Genomic DNA, 21,122 nt, shown 5'->3' on the forward strand with positions numbered 1-21,122 from the left:
AGATGACCTTTATCTGTCGAGTTCTGTGTCGTTCATTATTAATACATGGTCTACTGTGAAGGGGAGTTCCGGGACGATGCACTTGAGGGAAATGGAAACAAAGTTATTTAAATGCAAAATCTCCTGCAGATTTTATTAAGACAATAATCGAAAAAGACACATTTTAACGGGTTTCTTCTACTATCAGCAGAAACAATGTGGTACACCAATAATTTCATACAGACCATGAGCAGGTTTCATTACAATATCACAGTTATTTCTTACAACTTATATTGCGTTCACAAATTAAGGGGACGTTTACTATCTTTTGGTTCAAAAATTCGTTTTTTTTTAAAATTGCATTTTCGGATCCATAAAAGTGTTTAGAATCCACTCCTGAAACGGTTTTTCCGAATACGGAACGGAAATGTTTGTTGTTCGCAGTTGAACAAAAAAATGCACCTGCCTGAAATCGGCCTTTTTCACGCACCAGTTTTTTCGAGAATTTAGACTTTGTAGCCGCGAAAAATTATTCTATTTACATGCCCATGACTAAAACTGATACAGTGATCAAGGAGCTTACGACGTACTACGGCTTGGCAATCCGACGGCATTCCAATTCGGCGGAACAGGTGAAGAAGGCAATTGGGGAAACGTATTTCCACAAGTGTTCGATGGATGACCATAAACAACACCAAAATTGTCCGGCTGGGGAAACTAGTTGGTGCAAGTGGCGCATTGCAGAGGCTACCGGACATCTGGGCGAATATCAACACGACCTGCCGCTCTCCAAAGAAATTCGAAATGTGATTCATCTGATCTACGAGGCCCTTTCGGAGGATGAGTTATTGTACCGATGTTTGGGAGGAAACACACAAAATTCAAATGAAAGTTTGAACGCGTGTGTTTGGAAGTTAGCCCCCAAGCATTTTCATTCTGGTGCGAAGACTGTGGAGATTGCGACTTTCCTGGCAGTGAGCAGCTTCAAGTAAGGGTATTCAGCAATTCTGAAGACAATGACAACGATGGACGTCACCCTGGGAGCCTATTCGACGCAGCTCGCCAAGCATTCGGACAACCACCGGATTCAAGCGGCCGAAAACCTTCTCACCGGCCGTACGAGCGACTCTGGAGCAGCGCAGGGTGGCCCAGATCGAGCAGAACGCCCTCTGTGAGTAAGAGGAAAGACTCGTTTATGGACCCAGAATAGCAGATTGAACGTAAGTTGCGTAATATTGCATTTATATGTAGTCAAAACTTTAAACGCATTTATCTGGAAATGACGTTTCTTTATCGCGCGATATGGTAACTTCAAATCTACTGGCATGATTCTTTGTTTCCAACGAAGCTAACTGAATTGTCTAGTTGTTGTACCACTTTTATTCCAATTCATGAAATATAAATATTTTTACTTCGCTGTCGAAGTCGAAAAATCGATGAAAAAACCCTTTTTTTTAAAAAAATGGCCGCTATTTTGTTTCCTATGGTCCAAATAACTTAAGCGAGGTACAACTAAAGAATCTTATATACTCTGCTAACGTCAACGCAATTTTGATTTCAGACGAGCCGGCTGACTTGTGACATACAGCATGTGGAGGTCTACATCGAAATTTTGTTTCGTTCCGACGGCACGTCCGCCTTTGCTTTTCGACGTTTCCGGTCGAAAAATTTCCGGTTTATAGAGGAAATATCAGTAAACATTTTGACCAAATTTGACATTGATATCTACAGGGAGTTACAAAAAGGTACGGCCAAACTTTCAGGAAACATTCCTCACACACAAAGAAAGAAAATATGTTATGTGAACATGTGTCCGGAAACGCTTACTTTCCATGTTAGAGCTCATTTTATTACTTCTCTTCAAATCAAATTAATCATGGAATGGAAACACACAGCAACAGAACGTACCAGCGTGACTTCAATCACTTTGTTACAGGAAATGTTCAAAATGTCCTCCGTTAGCGAGGATACATGCATCAACCCTCCGTCGCATGGAATCCCTGATGCGCTGATGCAGCCCTGGAGAATGGCGTACTGTATCACAGCCGTCCACAATACGAACACGAAGAGTCTCTACATTTGGTACCGGGGTTGCGTAGACAAGAGCTTTCAAATGCCCCCATAAATGAAAGTCAAGAGGGTTGAGGTCAGGAGAGCGTGGAGGCCATGGGATTGGTCCGCCTCTACCGATCCATCGGTCACCGAATCTGTTTTTGAGAAGCGTACGAACACTTCGGCTGAAATGTGCAGGAGCTCCATCGTGCATAAGCCACATGTTGTGTCGTACTTGTAAAGGCGCATGTTCTAACAGCACAGGTAGAGTATCCCGTATGAAATCATGAACACGTCTGCATTGAGCGTAGGTGGAAGAACATGGGGCCCAATCAAGACATCACCAACAATGCCTGCCCAAACGTTCACAGAAAATCTGTGTTGATGACGTGATTGCACAATTGCGTGCGGATTCTCGTCAGCCCACACATGTTGATTGTGAAAATTTACAATTTGATCACGTTGGAATGAAGCCTCATCCGTAAAGAGAACATTTGCACTGAAATGAGGATTGACACATTGTTGGATGAACCATTCGCAAGAGTGTACCCGTGGAGGCCAATCAGCTGCTGATAGTGCCTGCACACGCTGTACATGGTACGGAAACAACTGGTTCTCCCGTAGCACTCTCCATACAGTGACGTGGTCAACGTTACCTTGTACAGGAGCAACTTCTCTGACGCTGACATTAGGGTTATCGTCAACTGCGCGAAGAATTGCCTCGTCCATTGCTGGTGTCCTCGTCGTTCTAGGTCTTCCCCAGTCGCGAGTCATAGGCTGGAATGTTCCGTGCTCCCTAAGACGCCGATCAATTGCTTCGAACGTCTTCCTGTCGGGACACCTTCGTTCTGGAAATCTGTCTCGATACAAACGTACCGCGCCACGGCTATTGCCCCGTGCTAATCCATACATCAAATGGGCATCTGCCAACTCCGCATTTGTAACATTGCACTGACTGCAAAACCACGTTCGTGATGAACACTAACCTGTTGATGCTACGTACTGATGTGCTTGATGCTAGTACTGTAGAGCAATGAGTCGCATGTCAACACAAGCACCGAAGTCAACATTACCTTCCTTCAATTGGGCCAACTGGCTGTGAATCGAGGAAGTACAGTACATACCGACGAAACTAAAATGAGCTCTAACATGGAAATTAAGCGTTTCCGGACACATGTCCACATAACATTTTTTTTCTTTATTTGTGTGTGAGGAATGTTTCCTGAAAGTTTGGCTGTACCTTTTTGTAACACCCTGTATAACACATTCCGAGAAAAAAAATTCTCAAGGAACATGCTTTTTTCGGGCCAAAGATAGTAAACCTCCCCTTAAGCGGAATGTGGTGGAGAGCTAATCCGTTCGACGTGTCCACAGACTGAGTACACGTTCGGTATCGACGGCTCAGTACGTAATGCTGGTTTGGTTCAACGGAGTGGCACAACCGCCGGCAGCGTGTGCAGAGCTTCCAGTACTGGGAAGACAACACGCGGCGTGTGTTGGGTCTGCGCGGCGTGCGGCTCCGGAAGCCCGGCCTGTGACGCTGCCAGGACGCGCACGTGCTGCGGTCTGCTGGTACAACACGGCCACGCCTGTTGTGTCGCGCGCCGCGCGGAACAAAGCGACATGTCCGCACAATGGACGCTGCGGCACGCTCTTCTCCATAATTCAGACGGGCGGCAGTTGCCGCTTTGACGTCGTCGCTGCCGGCTTCTAGACGTCCGGTCGCTGCTGCTGTTTGCCGAGGACACACACCGAGCTTTCCGGGCCTGAAGTGATCGCTGCCGGGGGCGGAGGCTGCAGGCACAAACAGGTGGACGCAACACGATTGATGGGGCCGGGGCGTTAATTAACGCCGGATACCGAGACACCTCTTGTTAGACAGTGGTAGCCAGTTCATTAACAAATATTGTAAGAAAGTACAAGCTAAATGTAATATTCAACAGGTACCAATTTCGAAATATTGACCTCAAAGTAACCCCATTGCGATGATAATGAAACATTGAAACTTCGTGGCAGATTAAAACTGTGTGCCCGACCGAGACTCGAACTCGGGATAATGAAGCAGTTGAATCGCATTTGTCACATTAATTAGCTTAAGCTGAGAAGTAGTGTTCAACAAAGACTTAAAAGATATAACGGAACAGGTATGCTTGCTATGTTTCATATAGGAGATAAACACATATTAGGAGTTCCACACTTCATAAAGAAATAGGGAATTTTAGTCATTTACTCCAAGGACCCTGACAGGTGATACGTAAGCCCCACCCAAAAGCCCTACTTTTATACTCGTATAATGCTGAGACTCAGTCCATTACAGGACTATATGATGTAGCACACATGTGGACGTATGCTGACACATAAATCAGTTTACGAAACTGTATACAGAAGTGTAAAATGCAACAGTGCAGTAAAAGACAGATTGTTGTGTATTTCTTTGGTCCTAATTGACCAGTAGTAAAAAAGAAACATTTAAGTTTCATTATTGCTGTTAAAGTAAAGAAAGAAAGAAATAATCAGTAATATCAGGGATTGAGGTAACACTAATAGATATAGTGAAAATGAGTGTAATGTATGTATGCTAGAATGTAAAGCAGTATAATTAATAACTACCAGCCAGGAAGGAAAGCTTAGGTCTGTTGTGGTCTGTGGGATGTTTTTGACTTACCAGGCTTGGACCTAATACTTTGGGACTGTAGTAGAGAAGACTTATTGCACTCATTCTGTAGGAAAATGAAAATCACTCCTCTTGGCTGTAGGGAGAAGCTCAATTCACACCAGAGATTCCTGTAAGGGGGGACACGACTTTTGGATTGTTTGGGGGAAGAGACTAAACAGCGAGGTCATTGGTCTCATCGGATTAGGGAAGGACGGGGAAGGAAGTCGGCCGTGCCCTTTCAAAGGAACCATCCCGGCATTTGCCTGGAGCGATTTAGGGAAATCACGGAAAACCTAAATCAGGATGGTCGGACGCGGGTTTGAACCGTCGTCCTCCCGAATGCGAGTCCAGTGTGCTAACCACTGCGCCACCTCGCTCGGTGGGGGGACACGAACAGTTATTGTGTTTTGGGGACTATCATCATCATCGTTGGTTCCAACAACCTAAATCTGTCTTCATTTTTCCTTTCTCTGTCAATCTGTGCAGAAACAGATTTGTAATCCCTCTTTTCACACACAAATGCTTCTGGCTAGGATGCTTCTTATTTCTGCCACTGTAACCTTGCAGAACATAATTACACTGCAGGCTAAGCGACTCCTCACAACTGTTAAGAGAGGGAGGACAGCAGAAAAAGCTATAATACATGCCTCAAAGGGCGCGCAAGTAAGAAATATAAACAACTGAATTCTGAAAATTTTTGTCACAGTCGGCTCACAACCATAATTTAACACTGTGGAGGCAATGAGAGAATATAACGTCTACGGTTAATAATAATCGTAGTGAAAGTTAGATAAAATAAGAGTGAATCGATTACATCTAGTAAAATGTTTGAGGTGAAACAACTGGGCTAGTATCATCAGTCTCTGACTGTTAGGGGAATAATGAAGAAAGCGTGAGTTTTATGTATGTTGCGTATATAGTTTACTAAAGGAAATTTCTATGCCCATGCCTCATTTAGTCAGAGATTAATATACAGACCACCACTCACCTGTACTAACGTAGTTCTTGTTTATTTGTGACACGGTACTCAGAGTATTTCAAGGAGTCAATCTCCACAGTGACCTGCAGAAGAGTGGTGGCAAGTTGACTCGGGCTGGCCATTTATGAAAACGGTAGGTGGTAATCCAAACATGGACCCAAGCTGCTTGTTAGGGATCGTATATCACAGTAAGATTTTGAGTAACCCCCATTCATCTCACTGATACTACTGGAGTACATACACTATGTGATCAAAAGTATCCAGTCACCTAGCTTAAAATGAGTTACAAGTTCGTGGCGCACTCCATCGGAAATGCTGAAATTCAATATGGTGTTGGCCCACCCTTAGCTTCGATGACAGCTTCCACTCTCGCAGGCATACGTTCGATCAGATGCTGGAAGGTTTCTTGGGGAATGGTAGCCCATTATTCACGGAGTATTGCACTGAGGAGAGGTATCGATGTCGGTCAGTGAGACCTGGCAAGAAGTCGGCGTTCCAAATCATCGCAAAGGTGTTCTACAGGATTCATGTCAGGAGTCTGTGCAGGTCACTCCATTACATGGATGTTATTGTCGTGTAACCACTCCGCCACAGGCCATGCATTATGAACAGATGCTCGATCGTGCCGAAAGGTGCAATCGCCTTCCCCGAATCGCTCTTCAACAGTGGGAAGCAAGAAGGTGCTTAAAACATAAATGTAGACCTGTGCTGTGATAGTGACACGCAAAACAACAAGCGGTGCAAGCCCCCTCCATGAAAAACACGACCACACCGTAACAGCATCGCCTCCAAATTTTACTGTTGTCTCTACACACGCTGGCAGATGATTTTCACCGAGCATTCGCCAAACCCGCACCCTGACATCGGATCGGCACAATGTGTACCGTGATACGTCACTCCACGCAACGTTTTTCCACTGTTCAATCGTCCAGTGTTTACGCTCCTTACACCAAGCGAGGCGTCGTTTGGCATTTACCGGCGTGATGTGTGCCTTATGAATAGCCGCTTGACCATGAAATCCAAGTTTTCTCACCTCTCGCCTGACTGTAATAGTATTTGCAGTGGATTCTGATGCAGTTTGGAATTCCTGTGTGATGGTCTCGATAGACGCGTGCCTACTACACATTACGACCCTCTTCAACTGTCGGCGGTCTCTGTCAGTCAGCAGACGCGGTCGGCCTGTGCGCTTTTGTGCTGGATGCGCCCCTTCACGTTCCCACTTCACTATCACACCGCAAACAGTGGGGATGTTTAGGAGTGTGGAAATCTGGCGCACAGACATATGACACAAGTGACACCCAATCACCTGACCTAGTTGGAGGTCCATGAGTTCTGCGGAACGCCCCATTCTGCTCTCTCACTATGTCTAATGACTACTGAGGTGGCTGATGTGGAGTGCCTGGCAATAGGTGGCAGCACAATGCATCAAACATGAAAAAGGTATGTTTTTGTGGGTGACCGGATATGTTTGATCACATAGTTTATTATAATGGAATTAAGTCCAGTATATCGGACCATCCAGTTCATCTAAATAATTCCCGCTGAAAATATCTAGTAAATGTCATACTAATGCATCTTTAAAGGTTTATGAGACAAAACCTCGATTGAAATAGAGACAATACGTTGTAGAATATGTATATAAAAGTCACTAATAATATAAAGAATTCTGAAAAAAAGCTAATCATACATCACGAACAATCAGTCATACCTCCTGAGAATATCACCCAATTAGATAATTTTAAATGCCAACGGCCATGCCGCAGTGGTAACACCGTCAGATCACAGAACTTAAGCGCTGTCGGGCTGGGCTAGCACTTGGATGGGTGACCATTCGGTCAGCCGAGCACTGTTGGAAAGTGGGCTGCACTCAGCCTCTGTGAGGGAAACTGAGTAGCTACTTGATTGCGAAGTAGCGGCTCCGGTCTCGTAAACTGACTTACGGCCGTGAGAACGGTGTGCTAACCACATGCCCCTCCAGACCCGCCTGTGGGCTGTGGATCACACGATCGGTACCGTTGGGTCTTCATGGCCTGTTCGGGCGGAGTTTTTTTTTTTTTAGTTTTAATTTTAAATATCCCAAGATCGGGATTTCCTAGGATTAAAGGAAAATTAAAAAGCGAGGTTGGTTGCAAAAAATGGGTAGATAGTGCCTACACAACACTTAGCAATAGAAGCAGTGGCATTAATCCTCTAATAAGATAGAAACACAATCATTACCCTCTAGAAAAATAAGTAAATTAATGCAAAGAGTGGTAAGTAATACAATAAGGATCAAAGACAACTGCTTTTACTCCTTATTGTTCTTACTGTTTAAATATAAAGAATCAACTGAAGTATAAATAAATACAAATAGCCAGAAGAAATTTTGGCTTATATTAACAATAAGGCAGTGTCCTCCCAAAATCTAGTATGATCAAAACAATGTCAATGAGGTATAGACACTGAACCATGGAATCGTACATATTAAATGGGAAATTGTTCATCTTTAATTAGAGCCTAATGCAAGTATGACAAGCGTGTGACCTAAGAGAAAATGACATTTCTGAATTTCAGAATAATGATAGATTTGGTTGCAAAATTATATATCAGTAACGCATTTTGCCCTTTCGGGGCACCAACAGATTGTCTATAAAACAAGAAAACTTTGTATTAAAAACAAACAGAGAAAGGAGTATGTTCCTATATTTTTATACTACGTAGCTAAAATAAACTACAAGTAATAGAAACTTAAATGTTCTTCATAAGAACATATAAAATGAAATCTGGACCTACTTAAAAGAAAATTACCATTACATCACCAAGAAGGTAGAAGAAGGTGGCGGAAAAATATCATAAACTATCACATGTTACCTTAAGCACAGCAGCAGACCCCACCATAGTAGGCCACTGCCAGGATGGTTCCTTTGAAAGGGCACGGCCGACTTCCTTCCCCGTCCTTCCCTATCCGATGAGACCGATGACCTCGCTGTTTGGTCTCTTCCCTCAAACAATCAAATCCAATCCCCACTATAGCAGCTTGGAACAGGACCACGCTTACAAGATACATGCTGTATGAGCCGCACGCAGCTCAGGGTGCGCGCCAATGTACACTGCGATACACGCCGTCTAAGGTAGACCATACGTTTTGCAACAAAAATTTTTGAAGACCTGAAGACGACAACAAAACCTGTCGAAACCTGTGGTTGAAAATTGAAGAAATATTTATGCGGTCTTGGCTTTAGAAAGACTTTTAGCAAGTAAAACAGTTCGCTTCCTCTCATTTCTCAATATGGGAAAATTCAATAATACTTGCCAACAAGGTTTGCTGCAGCAATAATGGATGGTTTAGCCAAATTACATGGTAAATTACTGTGTTCTGTGTAGAGACCTCGGAGATAAGAGAAAGTAGTTCTCTTATCGTTAATTGAATGTTATATGAGGAAACATATTTTGCAATATAAGAATGGATACCATCGTAAATTATATTTTATTGTAGTCGTGTCAATTGGTTACATACAAATGTTAAGGTACTATAATACAGTTTTTGTACAAAGAATAATGATATCAGAATATAACATCCATCCAAATAAGTCTTTTATATTAATGGTGAGTCATTTTCCTTAACTCTTGATTGCAAACGGTTTGCACACCGTATCGACTTCGGTTCAAATGATTCGTACTGGTATGGAGGGGCACACACACCTGTAACGATAGTATGGAGCGGAGCAGAAAGGGAGTTGGATTCTTTCTTCTGCTCTGGCACACGTATTTGGCTACATTTTCGAAGCTGTGTACATAGGCTACTGTCTCTCCTCTTCCACTGAACCAGCACAGCGCGAAATGGCTACTTGTATTTAAGTGGTAGAAATAGAAAAAACACCAGTGAACAAGAGCTGAAGAGGATATCATGGGAGTGGTTAGCAACATATGAAGAAACATAGCGTGACAAAAAAAGTGACAAATTTCTGCTGTAGCTGATAAATCATAATTAACAGTGTACAATGACGTTGGTAAAGTGTAAGTTAATAAAAGCAAAAACATGCCAATGAACATGAGTTTACAAATCAACTGTGAATTTGTGATTGTGAGTCGCCACTGACTTCAGTAGGAAGTATCGCCCTACTTAGTAGAAATGTCTGTGAAATATAAACTTTTCGGTTAATTTCTCTTCTAATTAGGCTCGAATTTCTCCACTGTCCATGGTTGTGGAACGTGGCAGATGTATGCGGCCACCGACACTTTCTGCTGCTTACGTAAGACGACGACATGTGACGCCCGATATGGTCAGTGATGGAATTGTCTAACAGGGGCCACATCTTTATATCCAAGATCATCTGACATCCATCCTCGATATTTTTCTTTTTGGGGCCTTCTTGGGAGTGATGTGAAGACCTCTTTCATTGATCCGACTCAAGAACTGAGCAGAGAATTTTACAACCTTTTCAAGATTTACGAGATCATCCAGGGGGTGTCATAGACAATTTGTATCTCACTGCAGAGACGAGTATAGAGTTGCATCCAAGTCCGAGGGCGACACGCGAGACACCTCCTTGAACTGGTACCAGTTGAAACGTCCCCTTTGAACAATTTATATATGACTGTGCTTAAACTGAGGGAATTTTGAAGGTCAGATTGCGTTGCGCTAACAAAATATTGTGTGTCAGTTTAAGCACAGTCATATATAAATTGTTCAAAGGGGACGTTTCACAGTATACAGAAAAATGTACCACACAATGGGCTGAAGTAGTATTCTATTTCTTGCTAAGGTAGACCGAGGGTGAAATCTGCGCCTAAGTCTTCGGGGACAACCAAAACGTTTACATTTCGCATACATTTCTACCAACAGGGGCAGTAATTTAGAGTGAAGTCCGTATTCACAATTATGTGGCAAACGTGTCGCTTGGAGATTCGAATTTGGTGGAACGTTTTTGCTTCTATTTTCGTGCACTTTCACCTGTCTCAGTTTTCGGTATTAATTACAATACACCCAGTATAAAATCTAGCAGATCATGTTAACTTAATGACAATGCGAGGTCCTCTACGATGATATTGGTATTGCGTGGTGATGTTACGAAGTTTCGGGGATGACGAAGAAGGGTACATGTGTTAATTTGAGGTAAGGAGCCTTAGTCCGGAAACGATCGATTCGGAAGTTGTAAGCGAAAATTGTTCCGACAACTATGACAGTAGAATATATGTATCGGTACAGTTGTTTCTAAGATTGTAAGGAAGGTAACTTCCAGAGGTGATAGTATGGACCAAAAGAAGAAGAAAATGGCAGGTAAACATGCATACTTTAAGAGCGATGAGAACCTGTTCATCCTCGCTACTTTGAACCACATCTCTTCTACTGAACAAGTACCCATAGCTTCTACGGGATGCATTTGACACCCGATACTTACTGGACATTATTTCTTGTGTTGGTCCATACTACCTCCTGTAAAATATGGAAAGCAAAGAGCTTGCAATACAGGAGATGTGTTTCACAATAGCGAAGATGAACAACTGCCCATAGCTCTTAAGGGATGAATTTCAGAGCCAATGTATTCCAGACTCTTTTTCTTCTTTTGGTCCCTCAGAAAGTTGCTTAGCCTATAATCTTAGCCACAATTGTGATGGTACGTTTATTCCATTGTCAGAGCTATCAGATCGATTTTCGAACAGATGGAATTACATTTTTGTGGGAAAATATTAAGCTTCAACTTTATCTTCAGATTCTGTCCTTATCGAAGGACGATAATCGCTTATAACATTCGACTCCATCGTCTGTTTTCAGATTAATATATTTACGTTTCTCCATCATCTCTGAATGTGTGTAACGTCATTATCGAATCATCGTGGGTAATACTGAATACATATCAATATTAAAATTATTTATAATTCTGTCGAAGCTGCGGTGCGAAAAATCATTTATTTACGGTGGTTAGTTTCGGACGTGACGCCCACTATCAAACCGTTGACTTCATCGTATGTACTGATACATAATACAACAGTTAACTGGTGCTACGTGGCTAGGAAGATTGATAACACTCTGTACATGAGGTCGTAAATGTCACTCACTATTTCCAGTTGTGGCTGTCTGCAAATGTACTGGTTGTATTACGTGCCAATACTTATGAAGAAAGCGATGTTTTTATAATGGACGTCGTGCCCAAAACTAGTCAATGCATATAAAAGATTTTTCTCCACGCAGCTTCGACAGAAGTACCAATAATAGTTTCAATAAAAGTAAGTAGCTGACACGTTTTCCTGCATGATATTGGATGTCCACAAATATCATTATGCCAGTCTATAAGGAGATTTATTTTTGATATTTATATCGAAAAATCGTTTTATGTTATTGACACCATTAATATGAAAACAGATGCATGATTGTGTCTAGAAGTAAAATATTCTTAACATAATTGATCAATGACTGTCGTCTCCCCACGATAAATATGCCGTAGTTCTATAGCCTGTTATGCTCAATTAAGCAGTCCGCGGTTGTCTGACGGGTGCAGAGCAATGAAAGGAAATAAGTTTCCGGTGGATTAAGAATGGGAGGGAAAACCGGCATGCAAACCACTAGAGTTTGCGGCATCTTACGAACAGCACAGTGTCCGTAACCTCCCCTCGGTCCCCCTGCTGCCACCCCCAGGCGCCTCCTGTGAGGCGCACAGTGCCCCCACGCTGCGGGCACCGCCAGCCAGTGCCCGGGCAGCCGCGTCACGCCGCGGTAATCACTCAGCGGTGTTGGAGGTGGTGCGGCAGCGGCGGCTGCGGGTGGCGCGGCTACGAAACCTCGATGCCGGTGTGCACCTGGCCGCTGGAGGTGTCGGAGTCGCTGCGGTCCTCGACGCTCCCGCTGCCACCTCCGGATGACGTGGCGTTCAGGTGGTAGCCCATCTCGTGGTAGCGCACCGGGTACGTCAGCTGGTTGCCCTTGTCCCACGTGAACAGCTCCTGTCGACACACGAGAACAGGACGTACAAAATCGGGTATTATAAGACTTCCGTACGTTAACGGAATTCTGCCTCACGTCCACATACAGGATCAACAAAATATCCTCCTATTGTTGTGGAATACACGGAAACTGGTCCATATACACCGAAGCTGCAAAGAAACTGGTAGAGGCATGCGTATTCAAATACAAAAACATGGTTCAAATGGCTCTGAGCACTATGGGACTTAACTTCTGAGGTCATCAGTCCTCTAGAACTTAGAACTACTTAAACCTAACCAACCTAAGCACATCACACACATCCATGCCCAAGTTAGGATTCGAACCTGCGACCGTAGCGGTCGCGCGGTTCAAGACTGTGGCGCCTAGAACCGCTCGCCCACTCCGGCCGGCTATTCAAATACAGAAATATGTAAACAGGCAGGATACGGCGCTGCGGTCGGCGACGCCTATACTGGGTGGTCCATTGATCGTGACCGGGCCAAATATCTCACGAAATAAGCGTCAAACGAAAAAACTACAAAGAACGAAACTCGTCTAGCTTGAAGGGGGAAACCAGATGGCGCTATGCGTGGCCCCGTAGACGGCGCTGCCATAGATCAAACGGATATCAACTGCGCTTTTTAAAAATAGGAACCCTCATTTCTTATTGCATATTCGTGCAGTAAGTAAAGAAATACGAATGTTTTAGTTGCACCACTCCCTCAGACCTCAAGAAGAATATAATAATTTCAATCCGAAAGAAAGCAGGTGTTGACAGATGTGAAAAATGCCGAACTATCAGTTTAATAAGTCACAGCTGCAAAATACTATCGCGAATTCTTTACAGACGAATGGAAAAAGTGGTAGAAGCCGACCTCGGGGAAGATCAGTTTGGATTCCGTAGAAATATTGGAACACGTGAGGCAATACTGACCCTACGACTTATCTTAGAAGAAAGATTAAGGAAAGCCAAACCTACGTTTCTAGCATTTGTAGCCTTAGAGCAAGCTTTTGAAAATGTTGACTGGAATACTTTCTTTCAAATTGTGAAGGTGGCAGCGGTAAAATACAGGGAGCGAAAGGCTATTTACAATTTGTACAGAAACCAGATGGCAGTTATAAGAGTCGAGGGACATGAAAGGGAAGCAGTGGTTGGGAAGGGAGTGAGACAGAGTTGTAGCCTCTCCCCGATGTTGTTCAATCTGTATATTGAGCAAGCAGTAAAGGAAACAAAAGAAAAGTTCGGAGTAGGCATTAAATCCATGGAGAAGAAATAAAAACTTTGAGGTTCGCCGAGGACATTGTAATTCTGTCAGAGACAGCAAAGGACTTGGAAGGGCAGTTGAACAGAATGGACAGAGTCTTGACAGGAGGGTATAAGATGAACATCAACAAAATCAAAACAAGGATAATGGAATGTAGTCTAATTAAGTCGGGTGATGGTGAGGGAATTAGATTAGGAAATGAGACACTTAAAGTAGTAAAGGAGTTTTGCTATTTGGGGAGCAAAATAAATGATGATGGTCGAAGTAGAGAGGATATAAAATGTAGATTGGCAATGGCAAGGAAAGTGTTTCTGAAGAAGAGAAATTTGTTAACATCGAGTGTAGATTTAAATGTCAGGAAGACGTTTCTGAAAGTATTTGTATGGAGTGTAGCCATGTATGGAAGTGAAAAGTGGACGATACTTAGTTTAGACAAGAAGAGAATAGAAGCTTTCGAAATGTGGTGCTACAGAATAATGCTGAAGATTAGTTGGGTAGATCACATAACTAATGAGGAGGTATTGAATAGAATTGGGGAGAAGAGGAGTTTGTGGCACAACTTGACTAGAAGAAGGGATCGGTTGGTAGGACATGTTCTGAGGCATCAAGGGATCATCAATTTAGTACTGGAGGGCAACGTGGAGGGTAAAAATCGTAGAGGGAGACCAAGAGATGAGTACACTAAGCAGACTCAGAAGGATGTAGACTGCAGTAGGTAGTGGGAGATGAAGAAGCTTGCACAGGATAGAGTAGCATGGAGAGCTGCGTCAAACCAGTCTCGGGTCTGAAGACCACAACAACATTAACAGTTGCACCACTTTTTTCGCTTTGTGTTATATGGCGCTGTAATAGTCACAAACATATGGCTCACAGTTGTAGACGAACACTTGGTAACAGGTAGGTTTTTTTAAATTAAAATACAGAACGTAGGTACGTTTGAACATTTTATTCGGTTGTTCCAGTGTGATACATGTACATTTGTGAACTTATCATTTCTGAGAACGCATGCTGTTACAACGTGATTACCTTTAAATACCACATTAATGCAATAAATGCTCAAAATGATGTCCATCAACCTCAATGCATTTGGCAATACGTGTAACGACATTCCTCTCAACAGCCAGTAGTTCGCCTTCCGTAATGTTCGCACATGCATTGACAAAGCGCTGACGCATGTTGTCACGCGTTGTCGGTGGATCATGAGAGCAAACATCCTTCAACTTTCCCCACAGAAAGAAATACGGGGACGTCAGATCCGATGAACGTGCGGGCCATGGTATGGTGCTTCGATGACCAATCCACCTGTCATGAAATATGCTATTCAATACCGCTTCAACCGCACGCGACCTATGTGCCGGACATTCATCATCTTGGAAGTACATCGCCATTCTGTCATGCAGTGAAACAGATTGTAGTAACATCGGTACAGAACATTACGTACGAAATCAGCATACATTGCACCATCGATAAAATGCGGGCCAATTATCTTTCTTCCCATAATGCCGCTCCATACATTAACCTGCCAAGGTCGCCGATGTTCTACTTGTCGCACCCATCGTGGATTTTCCGTTGCTCAATAGTGCATAGTATGCCGGTTTACGTTACCGCTGTTGGTGAATGACGCTTCGTCGCTAAATAGAACGCGTAATTTCTCTTGTGCGCAGTGGCAGAACTATACACGACGTTTAAAGTCGTCGCCATGCAATTCCTGGTGTATAGAAATATGGTACGGGTGCAATCGATGTTGATGTAGCATTCTCAACACCGAAGTTTTTGAGATTCCCGATTCTCGCGCAATTCGTCTGCTACTGATGTGCGGATTAGCCGCGACAGCAGCTAAAACACCTACTTGGGCATCATCATTTGTTGCAGGTCGTGGTTGACGTTTCACATGTGGCTGAACACTTCCTGTTTCCTTAAATAACGTAACTATCCGGCGAACGGTCCGGACACTTGGATGATGTCGTCCAGGATACCGAGCAGCATACATATAACACGCCCGTTGGGCATTTTGATCACATTAGCCATACATCAACACGATATAGAACTTTTTCCCAATTGGTAAACGGTCCATTTTAACACGGCTAATGTATCACGAAGCAAATACCGTCCGCACTGGCGGAATGTTGAGTGATACCACGTACTTATACATTTGTGACTATTACAGCGCCATGTATCACAAAGCGAAAAAAGTGATCCAACTAAAACATTCATATTTCTTTACGTACTACATGAATGTGTAATAAAAAATAGGGGTTCCTATTTAAAAAAAAACGCTGTTGATATCCGTTTGACCTATGGCAGCGCCACCTAGCGGGCCTACCATAGCGCGATTTGGTTTCCCCCTTCAAGCTAGACGAGTTTTGTTCTTTGTAGTTTTTTTGTTTGATGATTTTTTCGAGAGACATTTGGCGCGGTCACTATCAATGGACCGCCCTGTATAAGACAACAAGACTCTGGCGCAATTTTTAGAACGGTTACTGCTGCTACAAAGGCCGGTTATCAATACAAGTGAGTTTGTAATTGGTGTTATAGTCGGCGTACGAGTGATGGGACACAGAATCTCCGAGCTAGCGATCAAGTGGGGATTTTCCCCTACGACCATTTCACGAGTGTACCGTGAATATCAGGAATCCGGTAACATATCAAATCTCCGCCATCGCTGTGGCCGGGAAAAGATTTTGCAAGAACGGGACCAACGACCACTGAAGACAATCGTTCAACGTGACAGAAGTGGAACCCTTCTGCAAATTGCTCCAGATTTCAGTGCTGGGCCAAGAACAAGTTTCAGTGTGCAAACCATTCAACGAAACTTCATCGATAGGGGCTTTCGGAGCTGAAGGCCCACTCGTGTACCCTTTACTTCTATCCTGGGCCCGTCAACACCGTCATTGGACTGTTGATGACGGGAAACATGTTATCTGGTCGGACGAGTCTCATTTCAAATTGTATCGAGAGAATGGACGTGTACGGTACACAAACAACCTCATGAATCCATGGACCCCGCATGGCAGCATGGTACTGTTCAAGCTAGTGGAGGCTATGTAATGGTGTGGGGTGTATGCAGTTGGAGTGAAATGCGACCTCTGATACGTGTAAATACCACTCTGACGGGTGACACGTACGTAAACATCCTGTCTGATCACCTGCATTCATCCACGTCCATTGTGCTTTCCGACAAACTTGGGCAATTCCAGCAGGGCGCTGACACACCCCACACGACCAGACGTGCAACAGAGTGGCTCCAGGAACACTCTTCTGGGTTTAAACACTTCCACTGGGCACCAAACTCCACAGACATGAACGTTATTGAGCTTATACCTTGCAACGTGCTGTTCAGAAGAGATCTCCACCCCTCGTACTCTCACGGATTTATGGACAGCCCAGCGGGATTCATCGTGTCAATTCGCTGAAGCACTACTTCAGACCTGACACATCGTGTTGCGACACTTCTGCCTGCTCTCGAGGGCCCAACACGATATTAGGCAGTTTCTTTGGCTTCTTCGTGTATATTACAAGAATAAACTACATATAAGCATATAGTCAAATTGCTGCCTAGTGTGCGTTCTCTCTGACAGTGATTTTTGGGATTGTTAAAATTAGCAAAGTAATTAATGGACTGTTTCATGGAAGGTAAAATTACTTCCCAACAAGAAATTACAACAAAATATCGGCTACATAGGCCTCGCCTGGAATATGCCAATGAATAGTTGTATAAGTTTAGGTTATTGTGATAATTTTTACTTTGGCACCATCTAGTTACAGCCGAACGAAACATAATTTTTGTGCCATATGCGTTTCTCCTTTATTCTTTGCACAGCATCTTTAGTGTCCTAGAATATGTAAATATTTTTGTTTATACAATTTAGTTTACATTTAGGACGTTGTATATAAGTTGTGGCGGTTTCTGCTTTTCTATGAGATAGCAATAATTAAATTTCTACTTAAAATTTTGTGAATGTTGATCTGCATTTTGTCTTTTTCTTCCTTTGCTGGCGCTGTTCTTCTCATTATAATTGCCGTTTGAAAATTTGTTTTCAGACTTCACCGCACTAGAAACTGAACACTTGTTTTGATGTTATGTTTTTTCGTTGGTGTTATCGGCTGTCTAATGTTACTGTCAACTTTTGAATATGTTTTAAAACATGGTAAGAAGAACACATCAGGTATTGTAAGTATAAAAAAAAAGCACTTCATATTTGCAGAGCCCTTAGAATAAAACGACCACCATCCTACAAACATGCAACGATATGAGAACAATCCGAATAAGCAACCATGAAAAATATCTGATGCAAATGCAGTAAAACTAGCACATCTAGATAGCCATTGCTGAGAAGTAATCTGATAAATGAGCAAACAAACGTCAATATACACTCTCTACTAAACTTAATAAAAGGAATGATAAGGTAAAAATCATGCTGTCACATTAAAACAAATTCATAATCTCTCTCTCTCTCTCTCTCTCTCTTTGATGCAAACACACACATACACACACACACACACCAGCGCGAGCATACATACTTACACCATTACCATACAAAAAGTAAAAAACTGTGTATACCATCACTTGTATCACACCAAAGGAAATAAATACCACGTCGCGCACACACACACACACACACACACATACACACACACACACACACACACACACACACACTCACACAAAAACAGATGCACACGCAACCGGGTCACAGATATCACAAAAACACATTCATTAGTTGGCAATAACATCCGACAGTTGTCAACACCACCTAAAACATAGCATTGTAACAAGTGTTGAGTTCCTAAGCCTGAAAACAAATATTCAAATGGCAACTATAAGAATAAGAGTAGCACTAACGAAGAAACAAAACCGCAACATATAGATCAAAATCAACTTAAATCTGTAAGTATAATTTAAATTTTTATTAGGTCACAGAAAATCAAAAAGTGACACAACTGTTTCTAACCTATATATGCAACATCCTAAGCATGAACTAAATAGTAGAAAAAAATATGTATACATATTCTAGATTACTGAAGACGCCATGCAGAAAATGAAGGGGAAATGCGTTTGGTATACAAATTATATTTCCTTCAGTTGTATTTAGACCAGGCCAGGCAAAGCTTTGCACGGAAGCCATTTCCTCCAACGCTACTCGCGTAGTGACGTCAAGCTTCGCTGTAGCCCACAGTTCGCTTGTTTACTAGCAATCGTGTGGAGCAGCCTCTCTTAGGCTGATCCCTAAAAGCACAGGCTTTCGCATGTTAACTGGCTTAACTTCGTAGGAGTATCGCTGTTTTGTTAGTCTGCTAGCGCTTCGTGTTTTGTTCAGATTTACTCTCATAAATATTGCTCTGTCGTTCAGATTGTCAACTTGACTATTGCTGTATCTATTATTTTGGGTTTTATATGGTTATTACTGTGACTGTTCTTGTGTTTCAGTTCTCAACAAAGTCGAAACAAAAGAATACTGAAAAGCATGCTTTCAGTAAGGAATGGAAGACTGAGTAATTCTTTTTACACAATTCCAATGAAATACTCCAGTGTTTAACATGCACAAGTAAAAAATGCTCAAGTCAAAGCAACGGTAATAATCTTGTTCGGCATTTCTCTTCGCTCCGCAAAATATCACACGGACGTTACTGACATGACGAACTATACAATTAAAGAAAGAGACATAAGAGAGGCGTGAACGATCAAGTCTTAAAGAAAGATTTTGTCTTTGCGGGGATCGATAGCCTCCAAATGCTTAATAGAGGAAATAATGGTCTGCCGTTGATTGTAATGTAGACGATCTTTATTTAAATCGGTCTATTACCTAATATCCCCGACTTTTTTATTTCAAGCAGCTGTAGAACCAAGGTGGAAAAGTATCACATTGTCTGTATACTTCTTAATATATCACCATGTATAAGTAACACATTACACACCTCACATAAACATACCACTTTACCATGTGAAATACCTATTTGCATGTGTACTGTTGTGTATGACATGTCATAATTGTCAAATTATTTTCAACACACGTAAAAAGTAGACTTTATATTTCATCCTTACTTTGAGATGTTATATTCCATCAGTATACTGTGAACGAATCCACACTGGTATGACAGCTGTAAACATCATTTTCGAACTTTGCTCTAAGAACTACAGCTTGACGACTAAGAGCAGCTAATATATTGTTGTCAAAGATACACATACACTCAAACACTGTAGCGATATCGATAGCAAATATCAGAGGCACGTTACATATATTGTTGGTGTGTTAGACTTGGTTGATGTGTTGTATATCAGACAACCAGCGACCAAAGGCTGCTTACGGTCGTACAAACAGACCTAATTAAATATTTTAGTCAGTAGGTTAACAATAATATCTGAAGTAAATACAAATTTAACAAAATATTGAAAAATGAACAATCTTTAGAGTATCGTTTTGGCAGTATTGTGCGTCCAGTAAGGTGTACCCAGAAAATAGTGTCGTTTGTACTCTGAATCTCGTGCATGTTTATTACCTATCATCACAACTTACCCATTTTAGCGAAGACAAAGTGAGGATTCTGCCTGCTTGTCAGTAATAATATAGTTATATTGAAATTGTATTTCTATGGAGCACTCTTTTGTAAGAAATGTCAATAGTTTAGCTTCAGTGTGTCTATTTATAGCATCCAGACATCGATGATCTATGATATAAGACATTCGTTAAGTGTGGCTCACCAGTAATTAATGGTTTGTTCATTTTTCAATACTTTGCGAAATTTTTACTTATTTCATATATTATTGTGAATGTACTGTGTACAGTAGTTTATTATGTCTGTTTGTACGACCTTAAAAAGTGAATGGTCGCTGACTGACTTATATACAACACATGAACTAAGTCTGGCACACCAGCAATGCCTCTCACATTGGCTATAGATTATCTTACAGTGTTTGGATGTATATATATCTTTGACAACAAAATACTACCTGCTTCTCCTTGTCAAGCTGTAGTACTTAGAGTATATGATGTTCAAAGTAGTCACGTTACAGTGGATTGATTCACAATGTAATAATGGAATATAATGTCTAATTTGTACGTGTAGTGAAAAATAATTTGTCAATTATGACATATAATACATAGTATCACACATGTAACTAGTAATTTTGCAAGTGATATGTTAATGTGAACTGTGTAATGTGTCACTCACTCATATATAGTGATGTATAACGACGTGATACATTTCCACGTTGGCTTTACAGGTACTTCCAGATGACAAGTCAAGATAATTAGCTGACAGCACGTCTACAGTACACGCTACTTTAGACCA

The 21,122-nt window shown here is 42.1% G+C and overlaps 1 protein-coding gene across 1 annotated transcript in view; it reads right to left on the reverse strand.

The window, feature by feature from the left end:
• Nucleotides 1–9,113: 9,113 nt before the first annotated feature.
• Nucleotides 9,114–21,122, reverse strand: part of LOC126483615 (uncharacterized) — a 733,734-nt gene continuing 721,725 nt past the window's right edge. The window contains exon 15 of the mRNA XM_050106657.1: nucleotides 9,114–12,587. Within this exon, the coding sequence (XP_049962614.1) occupies nucleotides 12,417–12,587 (171 nt within the window). The 3' untranslated portion in view covers nucleotides 9,114–12,416. The remainder of the gene's footprint in view (nucleotides 12,588–21,122) is intronic.

The sequence above is a fragment of the Schistocerca serialis genome, chromosome 6 (genome assembly GCF_023864345.2).
Source record: "Schistocerca serialis cubense isolate TAMUIC-IGC-003099 chromosome 6, iqSchSeri2.2, whole genome shotgun sequence".
Lineage (NCBI taxonomy): Eukaryota > Metazoa > Arthropoda > Insecta > Orthoptera > Acrididae > Schistocerca > Schistocerca serialis.